The sequence below is a fragment of the Panicum virgatum genome, chromosome 6K, assembly GCF_016808335.1.
Source record: "Panicum virgatum strain AP13 chromosome 6K, P.virgatum_v5, whole genome shotgun sequence".
NCBI lineage: Eukaryota > Viridiplantae > Streptophyta > Magnoliopsida > Poales > Poaceae > Panicum > Panicum virgatum.
This window is the reverse complement of record NC_053141.1, coordinates 34,153,293-34,163,830: the sequence shown is the minus strand read 5'-3', so window position 1 is coordinate 34,163,830 and position 10,538 is coordinate 34,153,293. Positions and strand designations below refer to the sequence as shown.

The window sequence follows — 10,538 nt, the reverse complement described above, 5'->3', positions numbered from 1 at the left end:
GATTAGTTATATATATAATAACATTCATGATACAAAATAATAATATTGTACTTATTTTGTAATAAAGTAATAACATTCATGATACAAAATAACAATAACATTCTGAAATTTGTGCTATTTCGGAGATATAGTGCTGCATGCACGTCCTACAACTAGCCTTGCAATGTTTTTTCTCAGAGATATTGTACTATGAATTATGTTTTCATCATATATATAACTCTTTTGTATTTAAGATAATATGGTTGCGGATGTTTGTACTCAAAAGTTTAAAAGTTTGGTTTACGACAATTCTAGATGAACTTTATATATACAATAAGAGAAAGTAACTTCTGCGAATTGAGCAACTCAATTGGCAGTGGCGGAGGCAGATGTTCAGCTTAGGGGCGGCTGACATCTTCTTCTTCTCCTCCACATTTTCTTCCTCTTTTCTTCTTCTTTTCCCCTCACTTCTCCTCCTCCCTCCTCTGTCTCTAATGGTTTATTCATGCTTGTTGAAGTGATGCACATGCAGTGACTATTATTAATCTTAAAGTTTGTCGGCTCGATCAATTTTCTCTTTGAAGCTTGCATAAGGGAAGGATATATGTGCATATCAGTCTCGCAGAGGGTAATGGTGCGCGTGCGTGTGCATATGGGAGAAAGCAAGTTTGTATCCATATTGTGATTCATTTACGTCTCACTATGGAAAATTTAGTAAATTACTTCTCCAAAACACAAGCAATTGGTGCTTTGGGCATTGCAATTGACATATTGGACAATCTCAACATATATCTAAGATCCTGCAACATGTATTGTTTTCATGTTTTCAACCAACCAATATATATTCATGGACAGTGTTGTAATTCAGCAGTTGACATTATGATGCATATAGCCACTAGAGTATGATCAACAAATGCTGTTTAGAAGCTCTCGTAATTTCTGATCCCAACTAGTATGGCCAGACATGTTTTCAAGGCTAGACCCTTTTGACTTGAAACAGACTAACGAACGAGCTCTGGTTTGATATCAACAAGTCTGAATAGAAAAAGGCATATCTACTGATCTGGCTCAAACGGTAAAACTTCACATCTGATAGAGGATCGGAGCCCTCAACAGAAAACTTGGAATGAAGAGGCAACCTGTCAAGTAGCACAACACAACGCTGATCGATTTTAATTTGACTCAGCGCTAACGTACACAAAGCATAAGAGAAGTACCTCTAGGGCAGTTGGTAGAGCTCCTTAGAAGGAGCATGTCCAATTAAACCCGGGTTTGCATTCATGTGGGCTCAGGACCTCCTTAATGCCTTAAGCTGGAGGATATGAGGAATCACCTTCTCCTTTATTTGTAGAGATCCTGTGATATAAATGGGTAGATCGAAATCAAAGTAGAACCACATCAAAAAATTAAACACACTAATACAGGAACGCTAAATAGTACTTCCGAATGGAAAGGGACAACTAAATCCTTCGTTTTATGAGGATTGTAGACGTTATATTTGACATGAACGAGGGAAGAGGTTATTCAAGACAAAACCTAATTAGTTTTGTGTTTATGTTTAGGGAAAAAAAGGAGAAAAAATTGAGCTCGATGAAGCTTTATATATCTAGTAGCTAGTAAGGAGGATTCACATGGAAACGATTCCGGATATCCGTCTTCTTGTTTCCTTCATTCCCGTTCCCATCCCTAGGATGGAAGCAGATCGTATTCACATGGAAAAAGATTCGAATAATTTCAGATATTTGTCTTCCTGTTTTCTTGCCGTTTCCATTCCTAATAGCTAGGCTTACTTCCTTTTCTACTGTATAAGCCTTTGTTGATATTACTGTGGATTTTTTAAAGCACTTGTGCATTTTAAGTTTTGGATTTGATATACAGTTCTCACTGATAAACATCTACTGATCTGTCTGTCCCTATGACAGCAAAATCTTTCAGGAAGTAGCAAGGTTTCCTGGACGACAACAACAACAGCAGTCAGCTTGAAATTAATATCAACAGTTGATTATTCTTCACTCCAAACGTCACGAAAATATATGCGGGCTTTGATTTTCAGGAAGAAAAAACGCTGGTCGATGCATGAATCATGATAGCCACAACCAACAACGACGCTCAGATCTGCGAGGTCCCTTTCAGCCTCGGCATCTCGACAGCCATGGTGATGCGTATGCCACGGACAGCAACACGCGGGCCTTTCCAACGGAAGAAAGGGCGTGCATCTTTGGATGGAGTGCCGCATTGCTTTCGATCGAGCTTACAGGCTGCTAGCTAGCTTCTTCGTCACTGACCGGAGCTGTGGATGCACTAGCTAGCTGCTGATCGCCGGTGGTGCAGTGGTCCCTCAATTCCTTTGGCTTGCCGGGAGACGACGCGCTCTCCTCCAACCACCGCGCGCTATCGCACTCCTCACTCCAGCACCGTCCACTTGTCCATCTATCCCGCCCCAACACTTTCGACCTCCACTACTCTCTCTCTCTCTCTCTCTCTCTCTCTCTCTCTCTCTCTCTCTCTCTCTCTCTCTCTCTCTCTCTCTCTCTCGTCCCTGTTCAAATTCCATGCCCGTTGGCTTCAGGTAAGAGAAAGGGATAGGAGAGAAAGAACAAGCTACAATTACAGAGACGACGGCTTTCCAAGCGGGCCTTTTTCTGGTTCGCAACTTGCCAACATGCAAGTTGCTTGTGAGTGACTTTGTTTGCTCAGAAAGGGTTTGTTTTCTGAAAGGGGAAAAACAGAGAAAGTTTGCTTGTGACGATTGGCAAGTGGCTGCCTGGTGCCTGCTGGTCCTATGGTAGCTAGTGCATGTGTTGTTCCGAGATAGCGGCTGAAAGGAGACGGAGACTGCGCAAGTTGGCTACGAATGATCTGTTCACCGGAGGATCGGCCGCGCGAATATAGGGCAAGATTAATTCTGTGGAAGAAATGAGTAGACTACTACTGATACTGATTTTTGTGTGATGTGGTTGTTGAACAGGAACTGATCTTCAAGATAACAACTGATTACCAGTGGTGTTTATATACAAAAAAAGATACAGTCGATGTGTTTGCCATGATGCACAGAGCTCATTACATTGGTGCCTTTACAGAAAAGAAGATCATGGCGCAGATGATGTGCCACCATTTCTTACCTGAAGTATGCATGAATCCAATCCAGCCACCTATCAATTGGGACCTATCCGAGTCAGCATTCGCTTATCGTCCATCAGACTCTGGTAGCTTTCGATCACCTTTCGGCAAGAGCGTCCACAATGGTAATGGCTAGTAATAGCTATATAGTTTATTGATGTGGAGGTGAGATATAAAAGAAAAAAAACTACTTTATACTACTGGACTCATACACTTCTCTCACATGTTTTTGGGATACGTGAAATAAATCAGCAATTTGCTCGTCGTTAGTGACGACACTCTCTCCTATTTTTTTATTGCCACGTCAGATCTTATTAGCTAAATAGATAATCATTGCGGACGCCTTGAGCATTAGGCACTCACTCCAAAGCGACACCCTCCAACCGGTCACAATATACAAATGGAATGATGATCGATGCACACATCGGACCAATTTGTTTGGAACGAACAGGCGTGATGTCAGCTCTGATCTGAGGCAGCGACGCGGACCTGAATTTGTTTTAACGGGAGGCAGGCAAAGCAGTGACAGGCCGAAAGAGCTGCCTGATAATGCAGGGGTTAGAGGGAGCAGCTTGAAGGTGGCATCATCATTGGCAGCCGCCTGATTGTATATTCGGTGGATTGCCTGTCGCCAGATCACTGAAAGCTTCGCAAAAGGAAAAAAATAGCTTTGAGGGTGATCGCTAGCTAGGCTCTAGCTAGCTAGCATCCATCACCTAGGAGCATTATAGTAGCACTAAAACCCTGCTCCTGATGGAAGATGACATTTGTTTTATGCTGGTACTCCTCCCCATTCTGAATTATAATTCATTTGACTTTTTGATCCCAAGTTTGATCGTTCATTTTATTCAAAAAATTTATAAAAACATAGTCAAATTTAAATTATTCTTGAAAAACTTTTATTAATAAAACAAATCACAACAAAAGAAGTTATATTTTATATAAATTTTTTGAATAAAACGGGCGTTTAAACTTGGGGTTAAAAAAGTCAAATGAATTATAATTTGGAACTGAGGGAGTAGTATTAGTTCACTAGTGGACTCTGTAGCTGCAGAATTGCAATTTATTTCTGCACGCTTCGTGCGTTTTAGTGGACCAATTCGTGTGGTACTGTGGTTCAACTTCCGAAACATCATGTACGTAAAAGAGCAAAAATGTTACTGTCTGTGTGTCTCTGTGAGTGAGGCTACAAGTCGGTGTGATGTACACGCGAGGATCTCAGCAGCACAACTACCAAATTTGCAGATACTTCTATATATACTCGGTGCAGTGGTGGGAGGACCATGATGGCAAGGTATGGCATCTGCCATACCTTGTTTTTCCTACGGTAGCCCACAGCTCTTGATTCCAATTTAGTTCGGCACTTCTGCTAGCAAGTCTGATTGTTTGAGAATCAATTGACTCCGTCACACCTCAGGTCTTGTTTAGTTCGCAAAATTTTTTGAGTTTTGATACCGTAGCACTTTCGTTGTTATTCGGCAATTAATGTCCAATCATAGACTAATTAGCTTTAAAAGATTCGTCTTATGCTAATCATTTAAACTGTGTAATCAATTTTTTTCAACTATATTTAATGCTTCATGCATATGTGTAAAGATTCGATGTGATGGGTACTGCAGGAAATTTTTTGGAAACTAAGGCCCCGTTTAGTTCCCAAAAAATTTTCTGCAGTACCCGTCACATCGAATGTTTGTACACATGCATAGAGTATTAAATGTAGTTGAAAAAAATAACTAATTACATAGTCTAACCGATTAGCATGAGATGAATCTTTTAAGCCTAATTAGTCTATAATTGGATATTAATTATCAAATAACAACGAAAGTGCTACAATGTCAAAATCCAAAAAATTTCACAAACTAAACGAGGCCTAAACGGGGCACAGTTTTTTTCCATCCCCCGACACTGATTCGGGCGTTTTTTTATTTTTTATATTTTTCAAAATCGTTTTTTACAGAAATATATTTTCGGTTTCATAATTTACAGATTTATTTTTAATGTAAATAAAATTTATTTTTAATCACATTTTTACTAAATCTGTAAATTATGGAACCGAAAATATATTTATGTAAAAAACGATTTTGGAAAATATAAAAATAAAAAAACGCCTGATTCGGTGCTTGTTTACCGGCGAGGAATCATGCATCTCCCGGTGAACAAGTCTAGGCCATACGCTGATGTGCATCTGGAAGCCAATGACAGCTGAAACCGACCGTCGCGCGTGGCACCAAAAGGGCTGGGGCCCATTGGCGAAAGACCCTTGTTTTGTGTCCACATGCAGCCGGAACCAGTCAACTCTTTGAGCATTTTGAGCTCGACTGGCTGATTTTGTAGCCTTCAATCCCCAAGTCTAGGCGAGGCAGAAAGGCTTATTTATATTAAAATGAAATAAACACAAAAGATATGAATAGTTCATTGTTTCATTAGAAAAAGACAAAAAGATTAAAGAAAAATTCACAAAAAAATTATCAGACCTGCCGGATTCGAACCAGCGACCTAAGGATTGATCTGCATCGACTACAGTCCTCCGCTCTACCAACTGAGCTAAGGTCGGTTTGTGAAGGAAATTGTAAAGAAACATATATCACTTTTGTATGTTTGGTTCTGAATGAAAAATCTAGCACTTCATCCGTTCAAGGAAACGTGCCTGCTCCTGTTTCAGCAACCATGGACCATGGTACCATGTCTAGGAAGGTAAGTTATCGATGCCCCTGATGTCTCAGGCACACGACATATTCACTTCTAGGAAAAATGGAATGGACCGATCATAAACACACGGTTTGAAGTTTTGAGCGACAGAATCAAAATCAAACCAGTTAGTTACCATTTGCTCATATATGCGCTCGACCGCTCATGATACGATGATCCCATATTTCCCCAAGAAATATGCACTATGCAGTGAGTTCAGGATGCAGTCGCCCGTACAGGGCAACAAGGCCCCATTCTTTGTGCTCTGATCAGCAATCACACTTGGTACCAAAACTCTTAACAGCTACGCGAATGAATGAAACAGTATATTCTTACTTTGATCAGAGATAAAAGTTTCTCCTAAACATCATCACGTATACAAGCTCCGACACCAAGCCAGGAACTCAGCATCTTTGCGACGCGCGCTAAGGTGGACAGTGCTTCAGTTCCTGCAACGTTCTGTATCTGGAACTTCAGAGAACAAGCGTGCCCGTTCACCATAGTTGCATTGTCGGTGCCAGTCAGTCAGAGTCTGCTGCATTGTGCTCTGAGTTGAGGAACAAGCTTCAGCTCAAAAATATTGGATGCACTCATGCACCATCTCTGAGAAGGCAAGTTAGGATCTGCAGGACGTGGAGCTCATGTATCATTTCCCGATGCAAAATTTGCTGAATATGCTGCTCAATACTTCTTCAGAGATGTCCTCTCCACTGATTGTTGCGAGAGCAAGTGCGGCTTCCCTCAAGTCTATGGTCCAAAAATCCATTGGTAACTGCTCACTAATAGACGATTCTAGCCGTGTGAAAGCTTCTTTAGTCCTCAAGAGCTGCTCGAATTGCCTCTGCATAATATGACGCGAAATGAGAAAGCAGTTGGTGATCTTTCACATCAACACATGCAACATTTATTAGGGCAACAATACTCAGGGGACAGCAGTTTGGTCATGTTCTTGAAGTGATGAACACACATAGAATTACCTGGTTTACAGTCCATCGTCGTCCCCCAGAAGGTACGTGCTCAATACCCCTGACCTCTATTACAGCACCCTCCAACTCGGAAATGCCTTTACTAGTGACCGCACATGTCTGGACTTGTTTTGTGAAGACGCCACTGAACTTTTCAAACTGTTCTCCAGAAACAAATGGTGCACAATCGACCTTGTTGATTACAAGGACCATCGGAACTGAAGAACCTGAGGATTTCTATCTCAAACAAGAAAGCAAAAAAGAATAATTAGTACAATAGTTAACCAAGGAGTAGCTCAAAAGTTCTCAAATGGAAATATATATATGTTAATAGTAGGAGGGACGGAGGACATAGTTTTTTTTGGATAGTGGGAGGACAATAGTTAAGCATACAGGACAATTGATAACAAAGCAAAAGAAAATGTACCTTATTTATCAAAACATGCTCAATAAGTTTAGTGTCATCATCAGTCCATCCATCAACTGCACTTATTGTCATTATAATCAGATCAGCTCCCAATGCAGCAGCCTCAGATCTTTTAACGCCTGTGTAAGATCAGAATTGAATATAGATGTCAAGACTAGGATTATCATTAGTCCCTAACTCCTATCAGATACTGAATGCATATTCTAAGGAAAAACAACTTACCAATTTTCTCCACAACATCATCAGTCTCTCTTATACCAGCAGTGTCTAAAAGAGTAACAGGGATGCCATGAATCGAGACATTTGCTTCTACTACATCCCGCGTAGTTCCGGCTATTTCAGTAACAATAGCCCTTTCACTCTGCAAGCTAAACATTTAAATTCCAATATCAACTAATATGGGTGCAATACAAAACAAATTCATCTATACACAACACTCCTTAAGTATACAGTCAGAATTATAGGATTATTGATTTCCAGATAAACTAGGCAACAAGCAGAAATTTTTCTTTGTTCAGTGCAGAATATGTTAAGCACTAGCCTAATTCTTCACACAAATTGCCTGTCATTAGGGTATCTCTAGCTGATTTTTTATAGCCTTTGCAAGTTCATTGAAGAAAATATTAAATACTTTTCCTAAAAAAAATATGAAATACAATACATTTCATGTTGTTGCCCACATGAAGGTACAGCGAATAAGAAGGATCAGTACTGTTAACATAACAAAAAGACCAATAATACATGCTAGTTCAACACGAAACAGGGATATCCATGTACATACCTTACTCCAAGCATTAAGGAGGCTTGACTTGCCAACATTTGGGCGGCCAATTATTGCTATCTGCAATATATTTTAAATGCATTTATTTAATCTTCATTATGTTAATTTCTAAAATCTGAACCTTAAGTATTGCCAACGTATAACATGAATAAAATACCTGCAGACCAGATTGTAATAGCTTATCATAATTGGAAGTGTCCAATGCATCCTGAACTTCCTGCCTCATACAATTAATTTTGCTGATAAGCATCACTGGGTCCAAGGGAGGCATCTCATCTTCAAAATCTAGACGAGCCTCTATCTCCGTTAGCAACTCAATGCACCTTGATCTCAACGACTTTACTAGAGTAGAAAAGCCTCCCTACATTCAAACATGTCAAATTCAGACCTGTTCTGAAGCATTTAGCTCCTTCATGGAGCCTCCGACTTTGGGCTTCTCAAAGAAGCTGACATAGATGAATTTAAGCTTCCAATACAAAAGGAGTTTATCCCAATAAGAATCCGTTTCAGCTGCAGCCAATCTGGAATGGCTTAAGCTTCTGGGGTTCCACGTTTAAGCTCAAAGGCGTGATTGGAAATGCATACTTAGGCCATGTTTAGTTCCCCTTAAAATTCCAAAAAATTTCAAGGGCTACAGTAATTTCGAACGTTTGACAACTAATTAGAAGTCTTAAGTGTGGATAACTGACAAAACCCATTCGATAGCCCCTGGGTGTAATTTCGAGACGAATCTTTTAAGCCTAATTAGACCATGATTGGACAACGTCGCACTACAGTAAATAATCTCTAATGATGGATTAATTAGGCTCGTTAGATTCGTCTCGCGATTTAGAACCCATCCGTGTAAAAAGTTTTATAAATAGATTTCATTTAGTACTTCTAAATGCCAAGATTCCGTTTCCAAATTTTTGGAAAACGGAACTAAACACAGCCTTAAAGGAAATAGTGCTTCCCCATATTCTACCTCTTTACAGGTGCATCAATATAAGCCCATGAACTAATTACCTGGATGCCAGCCAAAGCTGAGTCGGCCGCAGCTGCTGATTTAGCTGAAATGAGCCGTGACACGTTTTCTGCTTGGGCCAAGTCCAATCTCCCATTCAGAAAGGCACGAAGAGTGAACTCGCCTGGAAAGAAGATGCAAATTTGGCAGATTAGAGCATAGCATTTGGTACCACAAACTAAGAATCCATAATCGATTGAAATTATTTCTCAATGACCGATTAACCTGCAATCATGGTACAAGGCACAATGGCAGTTCAATAAGGAGAGGGTAAGTAGCAACTGACCAGGATCAGCGAGCCTGGCGCCCGCTTCCAAGCAAGCCCTGAGCACGCGGCGCAAGCAGAGGTCGTTGCCATGGCACTGGAGCTCCACCACATCCTCTCGCGTGTACGACCTCGGAGACAGCATAGGCACCACCAGGACCTTCAGCAACACACCAAGGTGAGTTTGCAGCTAGCACAAGGAGAAGCATAGCTAAAGCTAACGAGAAGCGGAGCACCGAGCCGCGTTGCCTACCTCATCGATGACGCTGCCGTCCGCGTCGAGCGCGAGTCCGTACTCCACGAAGTGGCTGCGCGGCTGCCACGGAGCCTGCTCCTGCGCCTGCGCCCTCCTGGCGGGCCGGAACACGCGGCCGGCGACGGCGACGGCGTCGGGGCCCGAGAGCCGCACGATCCCGACCGCCGCCGGGCCGCCGCCGAGGGAGGTGACGATGGCCGCGATGGTCTCGGGAGCGCCGCCCCCGCCGCCGTAGTCCTGGCGCGTCTGGTGCGGGGGCAGGCGCGCCGGCGTGGGCGAGCGCTCGTCGCCGGGGAGGACGAGGGTGTCCGGGCGCGCGGCCAGGGTCCTGGTGCTGCTAGGGGTCGGAAGGAGGCGGCGGCGGAGGAGGCGGACCGGCGGCGGGCGCCGCCATGGGAGGAAGAGCGGGAGGAGGCGGGCGGCGGCGCGGGCCATCGGATTGGGATGAGCTGCGAGCCGTGGCGATTGGGGAGGGGTTCGCTCGTTAACTCGGCTGGGTGGCCGGAGCCGGACAGGAAGCCAGCTCCAGCTGCAGGTTTTCATCACTGTCGGATCCTAAATCGACGGGTTTCATCCGTAGAGAGATTTCATGCCATAACATTTTAGAAGTAAACAACCGATTACCGATGTGGCTACTGTGTTCGAAGTTCAAATTTTGAAACTTTCTCAGAGTTTCATGGCATAACATTTTATAAGGCAATAATATACAACACAGACTTTTTATTGGTCCTCCAATATTTTAACTGGAAACTCCTCGTTACTAGTACTATTTATTGCCACAACCTATCCTAATAGCAAATATAGCTATTATTTTTGGAGATTTGAATTTTTAAAATATATCTATCAAAACTGGATGGAGGGAGTATAAGACAACAATTAAGATGATTACTTTCTCATTTTGTGTACAAAGTAACTACACCTCTTTCCAAGAAAATCTCCACACCTTTTTTTTGGCACAAAAAAGTTTTAAAGAATACAAACCTCCATTTCTGTAACATTTTGGGTCACATCGTGAAAACTTCCATCGAAGTTCTAACAGTGCGTTAAGTAGGTT

The 10,538-nt window shown here is 42.1% G+C and overlaps 1 protein-coding gene and 1 non-coding gene across 2 annotated transcripts; both read right to left on the bottom strand.

The window, feature by feature from the left end:
* Nucleotides 1-5,567: 5,567 nt before the first annotated feature.
* Nucleotides 5,568-5,653, bottom strand: TRNAY-GUA. Its single transcript is given in 2 exon segments — nucleotides 5,568-5,603; nucleotides 5,617-5,653. It is a non-coding gene; the product is annotated as a tRNA-Tyr (tRNA).
* A 323-nt stretch (nucleotides 5,654-5,976) lies between these two features.
* On the bottom strand, nucleotides 5,977-9,983 carry LOC120712293 (tRNA modification GTPase MnmE-like). The gene is made up of 9 exons (XM_039998055.1): nucleotides 9,482-9,983; nucleotides 9,250-9,388; nucleotides 8,966-9,087; nucleotides 8,118-8,321; nucleotides 7,961-8,020; nucleotides 7,402-7,540; nucleotides 7,180-7,298; nucleotides 6,765-6,989; nucleotides 5,977-6,628 (listed from the first exon to the last, which is right to left on the bottom strand). Exons 1-9 carry the CDS (start codon nucleotides 9,917-9,919, stop codon nucleotides 6,434-6,436), a joined length of 1,641 nt encoding a protein of 546 aa, XP_039853989.1. The 5' UTR covers nucleotides 9,920-9,983; the 3' UTR covers nucleotides 5,977-6,433.
* Nucleotides 9,984-10,538: the final 555 nt, after the last annotated feature.

What these genes read in the sequence shown, in the direction of transcription:
- LOC120712293 (XM_039998055.1), bottom strand. Translation starts at nt 9,919, where the DNA reads ATGGCCCGCGCCGCCGCCCGCCTCCTCCCGCTCTTCCTCCCATGGCGG. An exon ending in ACGGCAGCGTCATCGATGAG is followed by an intron (nt 9,389 to 9,481) that starts GTAGGCAACGCG and finishes GTGTTGCTGAAG; the next exon opens with GTCCTGGTGGTGCCTATGCT. An exon ending in GACGATGGACTGTAAACCAG is followed by an intron (nt 6,629 to 6,764) that starts GTAATTCTATGT and finishes CATATTATGCAG; the next exon opens with AGGCAATTCGAGCAGCTCTT.